This window comes from Penicillium waksmanii (genome assembly GCF_028829765.1).
Source record: "Penicillium waksmanii strain IBT 27052 chromosome Unknown utg000004l:1.0-5674109.0:1.0-5678898.0, whole genome shotgun sequence".
Taxonomy (NCBI): domain Eukaryota; kingdom Fungi; phylum Ascomycota; class Eurotiomycetes; order Eurotiales; family Aspergillaceae; genus Penicillium; species Penicillium waksmanii.
Window position 1 is genome coordinate 704,957 of NW_026643251.1, and position 21,858 is coordinate 726,814.

The window sequence follows — 21,858 nt, forward strand, 5'->3', positions numbered from 1 at the left end:
TTACATATCAACATGCTCACAGAGTGTCCAGAACCACGAAATCGACCAGAATTGGCTTCTTTGCATATGTGCATGCCCTTGGATCGGGATTCCAAGGCAAGCCGAGAGGGTTGGGGCAAAAAGCGAAGCGGGTCGGGAGGCTTACCGATTCAAGCTTTTAATATATGCGAATTGGGAGGTGGAGGGGTCAGTGGGGATTCTATAAAAAGAATACCGTTCAACAGCCTGGAAACCAGATCTATCATCCTTACTACTGGCTCACTCAAAATGTATTGGGGGGGTTGGCGGGTTTCTGCTTCTGACGCCTCAGACACGGAGTTGTAGCTGTGGGGCGATTGTTGGAGCGTTGTTCGATGTTCGGTGAAACAATGGGAAAAAATAATAATAATTCCGGCCTGATAAAATAACCGTAGAAAGATGTAAGCAAAGACCCATTTGGTAATTTTCTTCTACCAGATATAGAACGAAAAAGAAACTGGGCAGAAGAGACTTTTGCAAGTAAAATTGACAGCCTCAGCTGCATCTTGGCCAAAGAGCTTTGAACTTTGGATCGGCATATTTTCACCGATCAGCCGCGTGGGATCCTTCATGGGATCTATCCGAGACACCCACCTAAGACGTGCCCACACAGCGTGGCCGATAGGTTTGCGGTTCGTGGGTCTGTCCTGTATAGCGGAGCATACCGACTCCTACCAGTCCCGCTCGGCCCGATAAGGGTCTGACGCCATGTATAGAGTACTCGAAAAGATTTCAATTTGGAACGTCTGTCGCAGGTAGACTGATGTAGACATGTACTTTCTGTCTTCTGAATCCAATTCTCGTATACATTTCACTTTCGCTTTTTCCTAAATCTTTTCCAACCCATTTTTTCAATTTATGTTTCATTTTCAGCGTATCAAGATAACTTCATTCGTTCACGTCGTGTCGCACAGTTACTTGTGGCAGGAGCTCTTACAGGCTCATCAGGCGCCCGATGTGCAATATGCAGCGCTCAGCGTTGTTAATACTTTCGTTCTTGAGCACACTGGTCTTGTCTTGGCCTTACGACGAGTCACTTTCCGATTATAATGTTAACGAAAACCAATCTGCTACAGCCCCAATCGATTACTGGGGAGAATGGCCGAACCATAAATATCACCCATCACCGGATAACTGGCGCTTCCCTGTCTACACGATCTTTCTCGACAGGATATCCAATGGCGACCCAACAAATGACGATATCAACGGGACTACCTTTGAGCATGTCATCGACTCCAATCAAATGCGACACGGCGGGGATTTGGAAGGATTGCTGGATACACTGGACTATATTCAAGGAATGGGATTCAAGGTAAGTCAAAGATAGGCTATGCCGAGGAAAGCTCCATCGCTAATCCAGTCTTTTGAATAAGGCTATTTACTTCGCCGGAACCTATTTGATGAACCTCCCCTGGGCTTACGATGGCTATTCACCGACCGACACGACCCTTCTGGATATGCATCATGGTACACTAGAAGATTGGAGGCGGGCTATTGCAGAGATCCACAAGCGTGATATGTACGTCCTGGTGGACAATACGGTCGCTACGTAAGTTGATGTCCTACTTCTCGAAACACTTTGGACATCTATAAGCTAACCTAAACCGGGAATGAAGACTGAGTAATCTGGTCGGATTCAAAGGCCACCTGAACGATTCGGCCGATTTTAATCCTCACGAATACGAAGTCGAATGGGTCAGCGAGAGACGATACGCCGATTTCCAATTCGGCAACGACTATAACGATACCTGCAACTTTCCCAAGTTCTGGGACGAGACTGGGTTTCCGATAACTTCAGGCGGGCCCGAGGACTTGACAGGTTGCTACAACTCAGACTTTGATCAATTTGGAGAGCTGGAGGCATTTGGAAACTTCCCTGATTGGCAACGCCAGCTCACAAAGTTTGCCTCGGTGCAGGATCGCTTACGCGAATGGCATAAACCGATCCGCGACATCATCACTCAACATTCCTGTGCTCAAATTGCAAGTTTGGATGTCGATGGATTCCGCTTCGATAAGGCTGTGCAGACAACTCTCGAGCCCTTGAGTGAGATCACTGCTGTCTACCGAGAATGCGCGAAGAAGTACGGCAAACACAATTTCTTTCTTCCCGGAGAGATCACGGCTGGAGATACATTCGGAAGTCTTTATCTTGGGCGCGGACGTCAGCCAAATCAGCGGCCAGACTCAGCAGGTGCTGGCGTCAAATTAACAAATGACTCAGATGCAGCTTTCCTGAGAGACGATGGATTGCAAGCGTTGGATGCCTCGGCATTCCATTACACAATCTACCGTTCAATGACTCGGTTTCTGGGAATGGATGGTAATCTAGTCGCTGGATTTGACTTGCCGACCGATTTCATCGAAGCATGGAACGAAATGCTCATTACGAACGATTTCATCAATGCGTTCACAGGAGAATTGGATCCCAGACATATGTACGGTGTATCCAACCAGGACAACTTCCGCTGGCCTTCGATCAAGAACGGCACAGAGAAGTATCTTCTGGGTCTTTACATTGTAACACTGGAGCTGCCTGGAATTCCTCTTATTCTGTGGGGGGAAGAGCAGGCGATGTATGTTTTTGATGCAACTGCATCGAACTATCTCTTTGGCCGGCAACCCATGACTTATCAGACCGCATGGTGGACAAATGGTTGTTTCAATCTGAACACGTCAAAGTTTTACGATTTCCCGATTGAAAAGGGACGAGATGGTTGCAATGACATAACTGTCACATATGATCAGCGAAACCCTGCCCATCCACTTCGCAACATCATGAAGCGGATGTTCGAGATTCGGGCGCATTACCCGGTCGCAAATGATGGCTTGTATCTCAGTACAATCTCCCAACTGACAAAGGACATATTTTTGCCTGGCTCATCTACAACTCCCACAGTGACGGGTCTTTGGTCAGTCTTGCGAAGCTACTTTCCAGGTGTCCAAAAAGAAGCACAAGAATCCAATGAGACACTCTGGCTGGTGTATCAAAATGGAAACTCGACAGAAACCTTTGGCGGTGACTGCAGTAACAAGAGCGCTGCTCTGCTGTCTCCATTCAAGTCGGGGACCAAGTTGAAGAATCTCTTCTATCCTTATGACGAGCTCACTCCTCAAGATGGACCCGAGAGCGACTATGGCTGTGTGAAGAGCATGGAACTTCTTCCTTGGGAATATCGGGCGTATGTTAAGAAGAGCGATTTCGTGGAGCCTGGTCCTACTGTCACCGACTTCTCACTTGGTCACGATTCTCGATTGATTTCTTCACAAGACACGGGCGAGACTTTGCCAATTGAACTTGGTTACTCGATAGAGATGGATTGTACCAGCATTACCAAGGCGATCACTCTGAACTCGACAACTGAGAAGGGGATCACTGCCTCTCTTGATAAAGACAGTGTTAGCTGCAAAAAGATATCCGCCCGAACAACTAGCAACAACTTCATCGGCGAGATCCCTACTGCGTGGACCTGGTCCGCGAACGTGACCAATGTTCACCACGGTATTCACCAACTTACTGTCGCTAATGTTTCCTCGTCTGGAGTCTACACCAACTCCACCGACAAGTTCCTCTTCCGCGTCGGTCTCGAGAACAATCCACTCATAACTCCACTCTCCAATTACTCTACCAGCTTGCTTCACAGATCCGATGATGGATTCTTCGTCAAGCATAGTGCTGCGGGTGCGGATAAATTTCGATACACCACAGATTTCGGGAGTACATGGTCCAAGTGGGCATCATATGAAGGTGGCAATACGACCATTGATGTCTCGGCTTTCACTGGAACAGACAAGCAGAAGTGGAAGGGAACACATGTCCGAGTGCAATACTTTTCCAGACTCACCGGGAGCAGTGACTATATCCAGGAAGGTGACTCTGGATGGGAAAGCGATGGCGTTCGGAGATTTCCTCACTTGTGGTTCAACGGCCCCTTCAACCAATATGGATACGACCAAGGATTGGCGAGTGAAATGAAGTACAACACCGAGACCTCTCGTTGGAACTATGACTTTGTCTACGAGTGGCCATCGGTAGGACAATTGAACGTCTGGGGTATTGACAAGGGAGGCATCCCTGACACAACAGAAGTTTACGGCGACGTTGGAAATTCTTCTAATGTGCAAAAACTTCCCCCCTCTTACTTGTCATCCAACGTTATCAACATCACCAATCTGCCTCCATTCCCGCATCTTGGATGGAAGATCTCTCTCAATGACGCCAACCTGAGGTATGAGTTGATTCCTATTGGAAGCGGTTGGGCTCAACTTGTGCTTTATGTTCTTCTCTGGGCTGTCCCGATCTTGATGGGATTGGCCGGAATTTTCATTTTCATTCAGACCTTCTACCGTGTCAAGCTTAACAAAGATGGCAATGTTGCAAAGGATGAAAAGCTACCCGTGGCTCTTTACCGCAGAGTCAAAAACAGGCTTTCCACACAGAAGGACCTTGAAAGCTCACTCTCTGAGAATGGCGTTCCGACAGACATTGCCGTGGCAGGCGCAAATGACCAGAGACGCACCGTTTTGATAGCTACCATGGAGTATGATATCCAAGACTGGAATATCAAGATCAAGATTGGTGGGCTTGGTGTCATGGCTCAGCTCATGGGGCAGAACCTGAAGCACCAGAACCTCATCTGGGTGGTACCATGTGTTGGTGATGTCGATTATCCTACAGACACCCCAGTTGAACCATACGTGGTGACAATCTTGGACAAACCATACCTGATCAACGTTCAGTACCACGTTGTGGATAATATCACCTACGTTCTGCTGGATGCTCCGGTGTTCCGGCAGCAAACGAAAACTGAGGTCTATCCACCTAGGATGGACGACCTGCCCTCGGCAATCTACTACTCTGCTTGGAACCAGTGTATTGCAGAGACAATAAAACGAGCGCCTGAAATCGATTTGTATCATATCAACGATTTCCATGGATGTTTAGCTCCGCTGTATCTCCTGCCCACACGAACCATTCCAGTTTGCTTGTCCTTACACAACGCCGAATTCCAAGGGCTTTGGCCACTTCGGACCCAAAAGGAGAAGCAAGAAGTGTGTTCTGTTTTTAACCTTTCGATTGAGACCGCAACCAAATATTGTCAGTTTGGCAACGTCTTCAACCTGCTCCACACCGGTGCAAGCTATTTACGATTCCACCAGCGTGGCTTTGGCGCAGTCGGTGTATCTAACAAATACGGCAAACGCTCATGGGCCAGATACCCAATTTTCTGGAGTCTGAACAACATCGGCAGCTTGCCGAACCCCGATCCAGCCGATACTAAGGAGGAAGATGTGCAAGTTTCGGTCCAGACGGACGCGGAATCGAGCCATGATAGACTCCAGGCACAGAAATGGGCGGGCCTGAACGAGGATGCCAGTGCTGATCTTCTAGTATTTGTGGGAAGATGGTCGAAGCAAAAGGGAGTGGACTTGATTGCCGATATTCTGCCCAGTGTCCTATCTACTAGACTTCATGTGCAGGTAATCTGTATCGGCCCCGTCATTGACCTTTATGGAAGACTAGCTGCTGTCAAACTGGAGCGTATCATGGAAATGTTCCCCGGTCGCGTGTTCTCAAAGCCCGAGTTTACAGCACTTCCTCCCTTCATTTTCTCTGGGGCTGATTTCGCTCTAATTCCGTCCCGAGACGAACCATTCGGCCTGGTGGCTGTTGAGTTCGGTCGCAAAGGTGCCCTGGGTATTGGTGCACGCATCGGAGGCCTTGGACAGATGCCGGGATGGTGGTATACCGTTGAATCCGATTCGGCTCGCCATCTTTTGCACCAATTGAGAACCGCTATTGGATCCGCCTTGGACTCATCGCCAAAGACTAGAGAAGAAATGCGCCTCAACTCGGCCAAACAAAGATTCCCTGTTCTTGAATGGGTTCGAAAGCTCGAAGTTCTGCAACGGACGGCAATTCACACTCATCACGACAAGAACAAGGACACTGTCAGAGGCCCATCACGGGAATCGCATATTTACTGGGATGTACAAGGCCTTCAATCGTCTCCTGGATCTCGCCCAATGTCGAGTTATTCTACACTCGGGGCTTCAGAAACCCCCCCAAGCGAGAAACAATCAGCTTGTCCAACCGTCCCTTTTAGAGCTACAAGCAGCCGAGCTCAGGGAAATGCAGGATACCGAAAATACCGGCAAAAATTCACCCCGTCGACAGTTGTCACTTGGTCGACGATCCGGGCCCGGACAAGGGAGGAAGCGTCTGGTCAAAAGGTCGTTGAGAGAGAGCCAGATGCTTGAGAGAACGACAGAGGGGGATGCCACGGATGCCGAGGATGATGGCATTGACACCCCTCAGGAGAACTTCATCTCCCCGAAGAGGCAGTGGCCGCTGTAAAGCGTGCCCTCGGATCTCAGGAAGTCATTCAATCTTCTGGAGATAGCAGAAGTCACTCCCGTAACGACTCAAATCTATCGACCACAGAATCGTCTCGTTTCGTTTCCCGAGATTCTTCACCAGTACGATCTCCCCGACTCTCTCACGATACGAGTCCTGGCGAGTACAATTTTGTTACACCCCCACAGAATGTTTCTGTTCTTTCATTACCCTCCGTTGTTGCGGACCATGAAACACCTGTATTCCATTTGCAAAAGGTCGACCCGACTTTCACAGACAGCATGGGTCATTTCACGCGGCGCTTTGAGGAAAAGCTTGCCAATCTGAATAAGAAGAACTCCGCCACGGATCACTGTATCGAGGTGTACCTGATGAAGAGTGAGCAGAAGTTTTTCAACATGTATACCGACGCACAATTGAAAAAGCAGCCCAAACTTGAAGAGCGCCCCGTGACCGGAACAGACTTGGACGAGGTTGTGGATGACTCGGAGAGCAACAGCCTCCCGCAGGCCGCCGATAACCCAGATTCAAATGGATCAGACGATATTGATCAATGGCTTTCTCGCCTTGGATATAAGAGGCCAATTGCAATCCAGAGATTCATGAGATGGCGTGTTGGAAACTGGCCAGTTTACGCCTTGTTCTTGGGTCTTGGTCAGATCATTGCGACAAATTCGGCACAAATCACACTTCTGGTGGGCACAGTCGGTGAAACTGCCGTCAAACTTTATATTATTGCGGCTGTTTACTGTCTCTCTTCCATTGTCTGGTGGTTCCTCTTCTACCGCTTCCCATCCGTGATCGTTCTCACGCTTCCTTGGTTTATATACTCGATGGCCTTCATCATCATTGGTGTTTCGCCATATGCGCTTTCAAATCTTGGTCAGACATGGGCTCAGAATATCGCCGCAGGTGTATATTCTGCCGCATCCTCTAGTGGATCTTTGTTCTTTGCCCTCAACTTTGGTGACCAGGGTGCCGTTCCCGTGAAAGACTGGATGTTCCGTGCAAGTCTTATCCAAGGCCTTCAACAAATTTACACTGTCGCTCTCTGGTATTGGAGCTCTAGGGTCACTGCAGTGGAAGTAGGAGGAATTTCAACAGCTGCTTTGAGTAGCTGGAAACTTACGGCGGTGGTCATGCCCATTGCTGCAGTGTGCTTTATCATCGGAGTGCTACTTGCTCTGGGTCTGCCCAGGTACTACCGTCAAGCCCCCGGAAAGATCCTTTTCTTCTACACCTCCCTTTTCCGCCGCCGCATTGTCCTCTGGTTCTTCTTCATGGTCATTATTCAGAATTGGTTCCTTGCTTCGGCATTCGGTCGCAATTGGTCCTTCCTCTGGTCTTCCAATCACGCCAAAACATGGGAAGTTGTCGTGCTGGTTGTGTTATTCTTCATTGTTGTCTGGGTTGCTGTGATGGTCCTCTTCCGGTTCTTGTCCAAAGAACATTCTTGGATCTTACCTGTCTTCGGCCTGAGTATTGGCGCCCCACGATGGGCACAAGTGTGGTGGGGAACGTCTAACATTGGCTATTACCTTCCGTGGGCCGGTGGTCTAACTTCTGGTGCCCTTATATCACGATGCCTTTGGCTTTGGCTGGGTGTTCTTGATGAGATTCAGCAGGTCGGTTTGGGAATGATTCTCCTACAAACATTGACTCGAGTTCATGTCTGCTTCGTCTTGCTGGCCGCGCAGGCTCTTGGATCCATTGCCACAATTTGCGCCCGGGGATTCGCACCGAACAAGGTCGGTCCTGCTGGTGTCTCTCCGAATGTGGGATCATCAGTGGATAACGTGGGTAACGCGTGGTTCTGGATTTCTCTTTTCTTCCAGCTTCTAGCAAGGTCGGTTCTTTTTATCTCTTCAAGCTATTTTACTATTCACTAACTCATGTCGCAGCTTTGGATTCCTTCTATTTTACCGCCGAGAACAGCTTAATCGGCCTTGATTTTTCCATCCACCGTTTTCGCTTCTATAAACTCCTGGACTTAGAGACCAATGGTTTCATAATCACCTACTTTTTTCATGTACCGATGACAGAATATCTCATAATCGTATTTATTGCTACTAGTAGAGAATATAAGAATATGACAGGAAGGGTTCCAGAGAACAGAACAGCTCAAATGGCTGAGAGCCTAGTAAGCATGTATTCAATTGGGAGAGAATATCCTGAGGTAGTCGTGTACGAATGTAAAGGGCTACTCAATTATCAAAAAATGGCTTTACTGCCACCAAAAAGCCAATCTCAAGAAAGATTGGGCGGCCTGTTGAATCTGTATGAAAGAAACTGGTTTCCTGCTTTCAGAAAATGCAAAATTATCCGGCCCCTTTGTTCTTGAGGTGAATTACTTGAGGTCTTCAGGGAGGTCCGTGGTCCATGAGGTGTTGCCGCCCTAATCTAGGTTGGTTCGATAGAGGTTGTGTATCTCACAATTGGAGAGGCGTTTTGGACTGTTGAGGTTGATAAGCCAACTTCGAGAAACATGCAAGACGGAAATTCCTCTTACCAATTGAAGTGCTCTCCATATTCGCGGATAAATATTGGCGAGGCGAAGAGAAGAATTTCTATTTGGAAAGTGGTGGTTGGGCAAGAGATGAGGAGAGAGGTGAGAATGAAGTTACTACTAGTATGCATGGAAGGCACGTGTATACCCGAGGCCGGGGTGAACAGAGCCTCATTTTCACCTTGACCAATCAGGGCCCCTGTTACTACTAACTAGTACCCAAGTCATGAGTCGCAAAACGACAAAGTCCTAAAGGACTCCAGTTTTATCAAAGCAATAGCAAAACAGAACCCGACGAAAAAAAGAAGAAAAAAAAAAACATACAACAGCAGGGATTCGCATGTGGTCACCCACCATACTACTAACCTGCCGGCGTGTGGCTTAAGTACGGCTGAGCGGACGGGAAGCCCTGTTCTCCACACCCTATGGTCGTATGTGCTAGATACACCGGGAAAGAGGAATATGTAGTAACCTGAAATATCTGAGCGTTGTTCTAGGGTTGCGAAACTTGGGTGATCTAGGTGAGAATATTCTAGATGGGGTGAGACAGGATGAGAGAGACCCTTATTTGCCACCTAGTGATCGCATGGGCCCTTTGGTGCGTGTGATTTAAGTACAGTTGAGTGGATGGAAAGCCCTGTTCTCGACACCCTACAGGCAATATGTGTTAAAATAAAGGAAAGTATGTAGCAAGGATTGTGCGATTGTGTTGTATTGGTGGGAAATGGCGCTAGATTCTTTTTGAATGCTGAGCCCTGGCAGCCTTTAGATGTTACGGATTGTGCTATAATTATGAGGGAGTTGCAACCTACTTAATTCTTTGCTACCCTTTACGGTATTCTATCTGCTTCATTCCATTTGTTGCTCTCAGATCCGATTATTAAAATATTCAATGAGATCGACTTTGCCGATGCAGGAGGTACTTCATGACTGGAGGAATCCTTAACTAATGGTCCAGATAATAGCACACTCAGGTTGTCCCGCCCAGTTGCTGCAACCTAGCCATTTGCCAATACCTGCCTTCCATTCCCATCAGGTCCTCATGGGTGCCCCTTTCAATAATCCTGCCACAGTCAACTACAAGTATTTCATCAGCATCGACGATGGTATTCAGTCGATGGGTTATGGCGATTGTAGTGCGATATCTCATCATGTCTTTTATAGCTTTTTGGACGATTTGTTCTGACGCAACATCAAGTGCAGAAGTAGCTTCATCAAGCAAACTTCAAATCACAACAAGTCTTAGCATAAAGAATCTTGTGAGCAAAAAGCTGTGTGACTTACAGAATATTCGGCCGTAGCAGAAGAGCCTTTGCAATAGCCATGCGTTGGCGTTGTCCGCCCGAGAGTGTTGAGCCGTTTCCGGTTACTAAAGTACTCAGTCCTTGCGGAAGAGACATCTGAGAGCATGGTAAATTTTCGAGTCCCCGTAATAATTCTAAGAGTATTTAGAATCGAAAGAAAAAGTCTTACCAGGAAATCCTTCAGACCAACGGCCTTCAGAATTGAATAAATCTCATCGTCGGAGAAGAAATGCCCTCCACTCTGAAGGCAATCTCGCAGATCGTTTCCAATCAAACATGGGTTCTGATCAACGAGTGAATAGTAACTACGATAACTGTCGAGGGAGTATCGGTCTATTGGCGTATTGCTAAGCGTTACTTGGCCACTTTCGTAAGTGTAAAATCGCTCGATCAGGTTTATCACAGAACTTTTCCCACTGCCCGTGCATCCCACAACAGCAACAAAAGGACCCTGCGGGAGCTTTGAAACTGAAATTATCCAGCACGAGTTGATCTGGCTGCTTTGGATATTTGAAGCTCACTTGATGGAAAGCAAGCTCTTGCGTTGTTTTTGGCAAAGGTAGTGGCATACCACTTGCCGGTCTTTCAGAGCGATGGGTGGCTTGAGCTTCCATCAAAATATTGACTCTTTGAGCAGAAGAATGTGCACCAGCGATGTCTGGAGCACGCGAAAGGAGGGTGGCTGCTGACTGTGTTCCCCACACTGTAGCCGCAAAGCAGATAAAAAATTGTTGAATGGTGTACTCCCCAGTGGCGATGAGGTGAGTACCTCCGAACCAAAATACGAATGCTATGCTGAAGATGCGCAACGATGTCGTGCATGCGTACATGGCAGCCGAGATAGCCCAGTATCTACTTTGGCTGTCCTGCTCAATTGCCCCTTGGAAAGATTCCATGACTGACTGATGAAGGCCAAAGACTGTTACTGTCCGAATTGCAGTGAGGGCTTCGTGAGCAATAGCCACGGCGCGAATATCTCGTCTCACAAAATCCTCAACTTTTGTGACAATATGGTATTGGAGAAAACCAGAAGCTGCAACTAGTGGAACGGTAGCAGTTGCAGCAAGGCCAATTTTCCAACCAAACAAGCATCCAATAAGGACACCAGTAAGAAGCATCGTGGTACTTTCCGTCACGAGACCAAGAGAGGTTCCTGATACGCCCACCACTTTGGCAGTGTCCGAGGACAATATGCTTACCAATGCCCCAGTAGAATGTTCATCCTCTTCGAAGAAAGGGAGGTTTTTCGAAAGCAGTGCATTAAACAGCTCAGACCGGGCCCGGAAGCTAAGTTTAGAGGCTGAGACTGCGAAGCAGAACCCTCGGAGACAGTATATCGAGAGCACAATGAAGCCATGGACCAAGTAAATCTTTGCCCAGAAGTCAGGGGTATGGCCACCCGTGCTTAAAGAGGGTTTCAAGAGCGACATTATGCCGCCCCCGAAGTATATAGCTTGTATGGGGTACGTTGCACCAGCAAGTACACTGAGAAAAATCCCTGTCGAGGTAAAGAGTATTTCTGGGTAGTTCAAGGCCCAGATCCTACTGATACTGCTTCCAAGTTGGACCACCGATGGGATCCCGTCGGCGCCAGCCACATTGTTAATGCTAACAGAGGCTTCTTTTTGGGACTTCTTGCCCTGTGTAACTTCCACAGATGTACCTATCTGCTCTCGCTCCACATATCCAAGCTCTTGTTGTCGTATAAGAGCCTGGTACAGTGGGCAATTTTGCATCAACTGAGTATCACTTCCTTGATTCAGGATTTTACCACCTTGCATGATGATTATACTGTCTGCATTTCTTATAGTCGAGAGGCGATGAGCAATTATGATTGTGGTTCTCCCGGATGTAGCCGATTCAAGTGCTTTATGAACATCATGTTCACATTGGCTATCAAGCGCAGATGTGGCTTCGTCCAACAGCATAATCGCTGGTTTGGATACAACTGCGCGTGCAATTGCAAGGCGTTGTCTCTGACCACCCGACAGTCTTGATCCGTTTACTCCGATAACTGTGTCATAGCCTTGAGGCATATTGGTAATGCATGAATGAATGCACGCAATTTTAGCTGCTTCTACCACTAGTTGTTGAATGCTCTTCTCGTCGAGCGCCTTTTCGCCACGTCAGTTAGTATTTCTCCATAGCCGACGGTCCTTTCGTAGCATACCTCTTGAGCATTTTGTGAGAGCCCATTGGCAATGTTGGAATGGATTGTTGTGTTGAACAAAGTGACGTCTTGACTGACGTAGCCAATCTGAGATCTGAGCCAGATCAAGTCCATTTCTTCAATTGGATTATTCCCGATCATAATTCTTCCAGTGGAAGGATAATAAAGTTGCTCAATCAAAGCAAATATCGTCGATTTCCCTGATCCAGAGGGTCCGATCAAAGCAACAGTACCTCCTGCGGGCATTTCAAAGCTGACATTGTCGAGTACCAGATGTTCAGAACGCGAAGGATAAGCAAAGCTTACTTCATCGAAGCGAATTGCTCCGGTGGCTAGATCAGGCTGTAAAAATTTATCTTCCGAAGGTCTCACGTCCGGCACTCCTCTGACAACAGAGAATACCCGGCATGCTGCTTCGTTGGCATTTGTGATGCTTACAACAAAGGGCAAAGCTTGACACAGCATAGCACCAGCAACCGTTGTTGCATAAAGGACAGTCAAAACCTCTGAAATGGTGCACTGACCCAAACCTATTAATCGCTCTGCTTGCCAGATCTATAAGGTTCATCAGATGCAATCAATGACCACGACCCACAGATAAGGTGAACATACCCCGAGTCCATTACTCCAGTGCAGTATAGTGAACGAACCCGCGACCACAACCCCAAAGATTAGCCGCTCTTGGTAATCCAATTTTGATGGATATTCCAGATGTGTGCAGTACTTTCGGGCATACCGGTCTTGACTGCGATATGCGATCACGTTTCTCATAGCTCCGAGAACCTCTTGAGCTAAATCATTCGCTCTGGCCATATGAGTGGCCCCCTTTCTCTGAACCTTGCTCAACCAGAACCCCATCAATCCGACGAGAGTGACGAGCGATATTGGCTGACTGACCAAGATAGACGCGAATCGTCGGTTGGTAATAAAAGCACAGGCTAGGGCGATTGCGGTCCCAGAAACCCCGGAAATAATGTCGCTCGCTTTCTGGGAGATACCATCTTGTATCAACTTCATGTCTTGATCAAGATGCGAGATCAACTGTCCCGTTCCAGCATAGTCAAAATATGCCATATTCTGGTGCATGACTGAGTCCAGCAGGTCTCGTCGCACCTGACGCGTGAGTTGCTCCCCGACGGCGTTGAAGCCCCATGTGCTGAGCAAAGTCGTGATAAAAGATCCGATCGCTGGGCCATGGTTAGCTTATTTCAAATTTGCAAGGGGAGAAACTCACCAATTAACACCAGTATGACTGCCAGATGTTGAGTTTTGTGAATAGAATACTCCGGAGACTTATTGTCTCCATTAATGAATCCATCTGCCAATGCTCCAAAGACCACGGTGACCAGGGGCATTGCCGCACCACTCAAGATTGCGCATAGCGCTGAGCCAACAAGCGTACATATTTGCAGTGCCGTCGCGTGTCCAAAGACAGATAAAAGATTGGCTGTGTTCGGCCCGGGCTCGTCATGAGCGATAGGGCTTACCTCCCTGTTAGCGCTAGACCCATCAATCGGCTCGATTTCTTGGAGAAGAATATTCTCTGCTGACGCAGACATGACTGAACCAACTGTATTACATGAGCTGAGGTTCCAATTCACGTCGCGTCCGGTCGCGTCCGGCCAATATCGGTTGAATGGGCATTGACAAAGGGTGCATTCCTCGGACGTGCAGATCCTAGCATATACTAGGTATCAGTGGATCGGCCATGTTTTGGTGTCTCCGCGCCGCAAGGCCAAGAATATTGAATGAATTGAATGATTTGACTCGTCAGTCTGAATGCTGGAGTCATTGGCCCCTGGCTTTCTTGCTGGTGTCCAATGTGGCGTCTTCACTCCGGCCCCATTCACTATTTAACTAGCCCCGGTCCCAACTCGGATAATCAAACGCAAGGGGCTAATTGGCCAAGGCGTTGTTGTTCTTGCTCTTCTATTGTGTCAATGTGAGATGAGAGGGGAAAAAGGGCTCGGTGCTCGCCTACCAGCGAAATAAAAAGAAGAGAATCTTGCTGGTGCAGGGGTGAAGAAGAGGGGGGCAGAGTTTCCAGTGGAGATGGAGAGGGGATTTGAATTAGAACTCCAATTACCCGATGTATCGTCGTCTTTCGGCAACTAGACCCAATTAGATATCGAATTGGCTAAGGTTAGAATGATGGCTTTTTTATTTTCAATTTAACTGGTGTAAGATGGGAATGCTCGCTGGCAGTCTGCGTTGGCAGACGGGTCGATTGCAAGAGGACAAAACCACCACACTCGCAGAGTGCAGGAGAGTCGTAGACAAAGCGAGACGCTATAGAGAAGCGATAGAACGAACAACAGAACCGCTCATAAGCAGTATCTCGATACCGCAACCTCATCAGCCTCAGTAGAACATTTCATAAGGGGGAATATCGCATGTTGTTATTGATACTATGGAACGAACGCTACTTATTCTTTCCGAAACTAAATGGCTGCCTTGTTACTAAGGCCCCAATCACCTGACTCCGATGTTGAGAGCGGAATCCCCCATTACACTGGATATTAAGCATAGACCAATACTATATGCATCCCCTCTTTTTTTGCCAAGACTCGACAAGTCAGGTATACATATACCATGGCCTAACGAGTGGTATCCATCTATGGCAATTGGCGTCAGAATACTCGGGATCATTGAACAGCGCGGCAACATGAGCTCTCAGTTTTTCGTGATGCTAGTTAATTCGCTCTCAATTTTCGGGTCGCCACTCTCATAAACACTCATCAATTGTCGGTGAATATCTTGCCATGCCCCGGCTCGGGTCTTGAAAAGAAGCCACCAGTCGCCGGCAGCATCCTTACCGAGAATTCGGACCACATTTCTAGTTGGATAGCTTCGACAATGTTCAATGTCGTTGATATAGGAGGGTTGACCAGGTGCATGCGCCCTATTAGACATAGGAACACCTGACTTGATCACAGCGCCAGAAAAGTCCGCATTGAAATTGCCCGACATCTGTTGATTTGTACACGCCATGAAGAAATTGTTTGTACGGCCGATGACTGGCGCAGTCCTCTTGTATGAATCTCTTTGAATAGCTGTCATGGCCTGAACTTGTTCCCGAGTCCTGTGCTTCATGAGTGCGTGGCGGTTTTCAGATGCGGTGTATGATAGACTTTCATCACGAAGCACCTTTCCTGAAGAGAGAAGTGTATAGGAGTAGAAAAATGAATTCCCAATGAAGCCTCTCCCGTCTTGGGGGAACCACTCTGGGAAAAGGCGCCATATATTGAACACGTTCATTAACATAATAGGCCGTTCTGGAGAAGGCTTCAGTGCTCTTATCATAGTCCTCATCCACCATGAGATGACTATGTCTCCCTCGCTTAGGAAGGGAGGCTCTTTTGCTTTAGGGACAGCTTGAGCCAAGTCATGTCGGGCTATTTCTGTCATCTTGGACACATAGTGTCCTGGGACTCGAATAGTATGGTCCACTTCATCCTGTGAGAATAGTAACTCCACCATGTATCGAATTCCAAACAAGAGAAGATTGAGACCACTCAATACGAGCCCAAAATTATGGTACTCCTCTTTCAGCTCGTTCTGTCCCAGCGTATGAAGAGGATCGTGATCGAATGGTACCATTGGCGGTATTTCGTCTTCACAACCTCTGAGTACTGCACTCCATGCACTCCAGAAAGACGATCGAGATATCGCGTCGAAAAGGGTGTGGACGTAGCTTGTTGTTATTAGGGTAGTATCGCGGAATGAAACGACATGGATATGAAGTTGTGGGCGATCCGAATAAATCCAGTCGGCAAGCTCCTTAGGACTCTCCGCATGACACACCAATGGTTCGAAAAATCTACCGGGGGGAGAAAGGAATGATTGATCGTATTCTTGACTCGGCAATTTAGAACCAATCTCATGTTCACTGATATCCATGTCATAGTCCGCTTTCGTGAAGATAAAGGCGGGACGTGCCTTTGTGAAGCTTGCGGGTATGTGATATTCCAACCTGTTATAACTCTGAGAATGTGTCATTAAACCGTCCAAAATGCCAGGTCGAGAGATGTTTTACCCTCAGTCTCAAGCGAGCACCTAGCTGTCCCCAATCCCCGATTTCCATCAATCGATTCAAGGCTGACTCAAGCTTTGATACATCGAGAACATCGTCGATGCGAAAGGTGTAGTCGTGGCAGATACATCTGAGATACTCCAGATCATCCCAATACCTCAGTGGAATTACCCGGTCGGTCGGTACTTTTGCTGGTTGCCTTCGACCGAAAATTGAAGAAAGCATTTTCGCGACGTTGATTAGGGATTTTTCAGTGTTATTGGAAATCAGCAAGTGTTCCTAGTTCAATGCGACTGAATGATAATCATAGAGTATGTACGCCTGTTGATAATTTGTAGAAGCGGTGCTTCAGCGAGTTCAAATTGATCAATAATATTGTTTCATGCTAACAGAAACCAGCTTGCCACGGAATCCGTGTTGATACATCAATCCGCCTGTGATGCAAGGCCTGAACGCCATTCAGCGACGGGAAATAGTTGCTGATCGGCTGGATCGAAATTACTGTATGCAAGGGATATCAAAGCGGTGTGGCTGCGCTAGCCACTGTTTGAATGCATCATGAACACCCCAGGTTCGGTCTGGCCAACAAGAAAGATTAAGCGGTGTGACAGCTGGAAAAAATCAAAATTTACATTTGTAAAATATGCGATCTTTGTAATGATGGATTCCCGGCCCGAAGAACTCATTGCAGTTACATTTTACATTCCACTGGCACCAGCAAATTATATAAAAAGATATTAACGGTTGATATCACTAGTAGTATTGGATATGATAGTATCTACGGGCTGCTGTGAAAAGGATTTTTCCGTGTCCGATCGAGTGAAGATACTCTACTTGACTTTTAAATAGTCTGACATCGTGCTTTTTGTAGATAACGACCAAGGGCCATCATCGGGAAATAGTGGCGGTAATAGTCATATCCAAGGAAAAAGTGGTTTGGGAATCCAGTCCCAGTAAACACGCCCTCGGGCCACGAAGACCCAATGCCCTTCACGGGTTGAAGAGTCACTACCAGGTATTGAATTCCTTGCTTGATGGCAGGATCCTCCGGGGAGAGATGCGCCAACAATCCCATCAAAGCCCACCCGGTTTGCGAAGCAGTCGAACTTTGCTGATCCTGACCCGCCGATCGGTATGATAGAAGCGATTCACCCCAGCCCCCATCAGCCTGCTGCTTGGCCTTCAGCCAACGCAAACCTCGCTGCACCATAGCAGAAACTTGCGAGTTATGAGGGTAATATGCAAGTCCACATAGAGCATGACTCGTGCCGTAGACGTAATTGCAGCCCCATCGACCAAACCAAGATCCATTGGGTTCTTGTATAGACGCAAGGTATTGTATTCCACGCGTAGAAGCGGCTTGGAGTGTTGGGAAGAAAAGGCTTGCGTGGGTCTTCTCCGTCATACACTCCATCATCAGCCCGAAGGCTTCCAGTATGCGCCCGGTGATATCTGCACAGGATGTATCACATAGACTATCCATGTCACTAAAGGGGATTTTGTTGAGGAACAGCTTGTTGTTCTCCACATCAAAAGCAGCCCAGCCTCCATCAGAATTCTGCATTCCTGCGATCCATGTAGCTGCTGCTATGACAGAGTTTGATCCGACAGATCCTGCATCATGTTTTACCTGGGCAAGGATTATCGCAGCAGTGTCGTCCACGTCGGGGTACCAGGTGTTCTTGTATTCGAAGCTATATCCACCTGGTAGGAGGCCGGGTCGGTATACACGCCAATCTCCGTAGGGGACGATCAATTGTCGATTTCTGATCCATGAGATTGCTCGATCGATGACCTGTCGATCTGGTGACATGGAGTCGGAGAGTCCAATCGACATCAAGGCCGTGTCCCATACAGGTGAGACACAGGCCTGGACGCGTTTGCCGTGTTCGTCTTCCCAACAAAAATTCTCGATGGCCTGGATCCCCAGCTTGACTGGGGTATCATCAATTTTGTAGCCTTCAAGGACGAAAGCAAACACGCTTCCATGCATGGGGGGGGAATATTCCAGCCCAATCGCCGGTTGATTCCTGCCGATCAAGGATCCACTCGAGACATTTGCGTCGGGCATAGGTGCGAAGGAAGGGAATGGATCGGAGCCCGTTTAATTGGTAAAGTAGTTTGTCCACACACGAGAATGCGAGACCAGGCAAATCGCCGTTGAGCAACAACGTCGACAGAGGCAGGCCATAAGGCACATCTTTGTTCTGAGCATCGATCCACAGTTCATCCAGATAGTCGTTGTTGGCAGACTGACCGTTCGGCAGAGAGTAGATAGGTTGGTGATGACAGATAATCAACAGAGGCGCAATGGTACCCCGAGCCCACGAAGCAAAAGTATATATGTTGATCGGAGAAACCGATGGGACAAGAATCAGCTCTACGGGTAGCGTTGGCACTGCAATCCAAGGAAACAAACCAAAAGTCGCCAAGAAGATTCTCGTGAACATGCGAACCTTTGCAACACCTCCAGATTGGATTACAAATTTCCGAGCTCGCTGCATGACTGCATGAATAGGAGCGAAACCAAGAATCTTGAGAGCCAGATATGCCTCAACCGTGGCAGATACATCGCCTGGAATTTGGGGTGCCAGTCCCCATGAGCCATCTTCATTCTGCTCAGAAAGAATGTGTCGACAGTAGGCCGCTTTATCAGTTTGTATATCGAGCCCTAAAGCATATCTCAGAAAAATGTATTCTGAAGTGATCGTGACGTTGGATCTGAGTTCACCACACCAGTGACCATCGGAACGGACCAAGGAGTTGGCATAATCTGTTGAAAGCTTCAACGAATTCTCAACTTGGGGTAACAATTGACTCGATTGAATATCGTCTGCCACAACCTCAGTAGAGATGGCCATAGTGGAAATTGGGAAGTATTTTAAAAAGGTGGCCGACAGCCCAGGATATATTTAGTTATATATCCAGGGACTCGGAAGTTCCGCCGATAGTACCTCGCAAGGTTCCAAGGTTCTAACAACACTGTCGCAAAATAGCCCCGACCAAGAGATTTGCAGTAGTACTGTAATGTCCATACTTGAAATCTAAGAATACACTGACGTTCAAGTCGGTGTGTCACCTAAAGCAAACACGATTAATTTATCGAATTAACTAGCCAGGCTAATGCAAGATCATTATGTTCCATTGAAGAACTCTATCCCTTACAGAAACCTAGCTTTACGTGCAGATTATCCTGCGGGTTAGCATCGTTAAGTAAGGGGTCAATGTGCGACCAGAACTCTAATAGTATTACAATAAATATTTAGGCGATTATCTAACACGACAGACAACCGGGGGGGTCCTCTCTGATATATTGGTACTTTTCACTTACATGCAGCCATGGCATAGCGAATCCCTCCAATTACATGTATAGCGATCTGTTGAGCCTCTTTACAATGACACCCATATCAATCTTTGGGGTTACCAACAACACAGTGAGAGCAAACTCACCGACTGCAATATTCATAGGCATCAGCCTGATTATCATAATATTCATCCGCCAATCCGTGCGTATAAGGTCGAAAAGACTAGAGAGATCGCTAAACTGCGAGGCTCCACGAGACGAGAGCGATCGTTTTCAATTCGACATATTCGGCATCGTGAAGGCACTCGAGCTGGGATATCACTTCCACAACAAAAGTTCTCTTGAATATACCAATTCCTTATTCGGCCGATATGGGGAGACCTATGCTTCGTATATAATGGGATACCGACTTTTCTTCACCCATAGCGCAGAAAACACAAAACATTTACTATCTACTGCATTCTCCGATTTCGAAAGCTCGCCTTTGAGAAAACCCTTGTTCGAGCCGATCACGCCCCATGGGATCTTTACACTAGACGGCCCACAGTGGAAGGCCAGTCGTGACCAGCTACGCGGACGCTTAGCAAATTTGAGGAAAATCATAGATTTGAACGTTTGTGAAGAGCATTTCCAGGCATTTCTCAAACATGTACCAAATAATGGCGGTCTGTTCGATGTTCAATCTTGTACGTTTGCCTTATCCTTAGATTTGCAAACTCTGTTTTCGTTGGGTGAATCTATCGATGCTCTAAGCTTTAATCAGTCTGCAGAAAAGAAGCAATTCTTTGATGATCTACTCTTTGTGAAGACTCGTATAGTACACGATGGATTCAGAGGGCCACTGCGTCACCTTTACCCCAAGGGTCCATTCCTTCGGGCGTGTGAGAGAGTGCGGGCGTTTGTATTGACACGCGCATCTCGTGAGATTCGGAAAAGAAAAAAGAAAAGTGAAATGGTTGTCTTAGATGAAGATTCCGAAGATATCACTCAACTCACAGATCAAGCTCTGAGCATATTGCTTGCCAATGACAGTATGAGTACCATACTCTCGGGGGTATTCTTTTGTCTTGCCAAAGATCAACACATCGTGGGCAAGCTTCGCAAGAGTATTGTTGATGCCATTGGCCTTTCACCACCGACATGGAATGATCTGGGATCCCTCCAATACGTCCGCTGGGTGATTTATGAAGGTAAGATTCTTTGTCCAATCTGATATTGGTACATGGCTAATATTGAGGGGAAGCTATGCGGCTTTACCCCCCCAGTCGTACTCAATGCAAGAGTTGCGAACAAAGTTTCCACCTTACCGACCGGTGGTGGAATTCATGGAATATCGCCCATTCTAATTCAAAAAGGTGAAATAGTGGTGTTTTCTACCTGGGCTAGGCATCGTCTTGGGGAAGACCTTGGCCCCGCGCCTCATGAATTTCGACCAGAACGATGGGCAAATATTCCAGGAGATGTTCCCGGCTTCATCCCGTTCAACAAAGGGCCTAGGATATGCCCTGGCCGTAAGTCCTTGATTCTACTCTGTTCATTATCTTGCTTATGATGCTTCAGAGAATTATGCCATGATTGTACTCACGTACATTATCGCGCGGATGTTCCAAAGGTTCTCGGTAGTGTCGGATTATAATGACAAGCCTTGGACTGAAAGAATCGCCATGACGTTGGAAAATGATAATGGGGTGCTAATTGGACTGAATTAGACACCAAAAGCTATCTAGGCAGACTATTATTAAAGTACTAGTACATGTTAGGGATACTAGTACAGAAAAAGTCTGCACAAAGTATTGGAGGGCAGGAGTTATCTATTTACTTCTAGCATTCACAAACTCTACCAGTCCTTATCCAATCCTTCCTCTTCGTACTTTGCAAATTATCTCTCTTACTCGGTCATACTCGGTTCTATAAGCTTCTCACTCTAAGCACCTACACTTACTCTAGAAAATACTCAGTACTATTCTGAGGCTCGAGGCAAATATAATGATTGGCCACGTTTATTATATAGTTTAAGTACGGCTGAGCGGACGGAAAGCCATGTTCTCCACACCCTAGGGTCGTATGTACCAGATACCACTCAATAGGGGAATAGTTATATAGTGAGATATTTGATTGAGAATATGCCATGCTTACTGCAGGCACGCCACTTTATTTCCTGGCCA

At 47.2% G+C, this 21,858-nt stretch overlaps 5 protein-coding genes across 5 annotated transcripts; 2 read left to right on the top strand and 3 right to left on the bottom strand.

Moving 5' to 3' along the window:
* Positions 1-973: 973 nt before the first annotated feature.
* ags3 (alpha-1,3-glucan synthase Ags3) lies at positions 974-8,326 on the top strand (the record flags this gene model as incomplete). The annotated part of the gene is made up of 6 exons (XM_057262344.1): positions 974-1,330; positions 1,392-1,567; positions 1,635-6,009; positions 6,077-6,372; positions 6,423-8,222; positions 8,278-8,326. The coding sequence occupies 6 exons, from the start codon at positions 974-976 to the stop codon at positions 8,324-8,326; spliced, it is 7,053 nt and encodes a 2,350-aa protein (XP_057124005.1).
* A 1,526-nt stretch (positions 8,327-9,852) lies between these two features.
* Positions 9,853-13,915, bottom strand: N7481_003126 (ABC transporter permease/ATP-binding protein; the record flags this gene model as incomplete). The annotated part of the gene is made up of 7 exons (XM_057262345.1): positions 9,853-10,105; positions 10,167-10,282; positions 10,356-10,679; positions 10,708-12,300; positions 12,357-12,911; positions 12,969-13,543; positions 13,591-13,915. The coding sequence occupies 7 exons, from the start codon at positions 13,913-13,915 to the stop codon at positions 9,853-9,855; spliced, it is 3,741 nt and encodes a 1,246-aa protein (XP_057124006.1).
* A 1,114-nt stretch (positions 13,916-15,029) lies between these two features.
* Positions 15,030-16,256, bottom strand: N7481_003127 (Terpenoid cyclases/protein prenyltransferase alpha-alpha toroid; the record flags this gene model as incomplete). Its single annotated transcript, XM_057262346.1, has 1 exon — positions 15,030-16,256. The coding sequence occupies one exon, from the start codon at positions 16,254-16,256 to the stop codon at positions 15,030-15,032; it is 1,227 nt and encodes a 408-aa protein (XP_057124007.1).
* A 974-nt stretch (positions 16,257-17,230) lies between these two features.
* Positions 17,231-19,250, bottom strand: N7481_003128 (terpene cyclase/mutase family protein; the record flags this gene model as incomplete). Its single annotated transcript, XM_057262347.1, has 2 exons — positions 17,231-18,348; positions 18,371-19,250. The coding sequence occupies 2 exons, from the start codon at positions 19,248-19,250 to the stop codon at positions 17,231-17,233; spliced, it is 1,998 nt and encodes a 665-aa protein (XP_057124008.1).
* Positions 19,251-19,784: 534 nt separating this feature from the next.
* On the top strand, positions 19,785-20,906 carry N7481_003129 (cytochrome P450 monooxygenase; the record flags this gene model as incomplete). Its single annotated transcript, XM_057262348.1, has 1 exon — positions 19,785-20,906. One exon carries the CDS (start codon positions 19,785-19,787, stop codon positions 20,904-20,906), a length of 1,122 nt encoding a protein of 373 aa, XP_057124009.1.
* Positions 20,907-21,858: the final 952 nt, after the last annotated feature.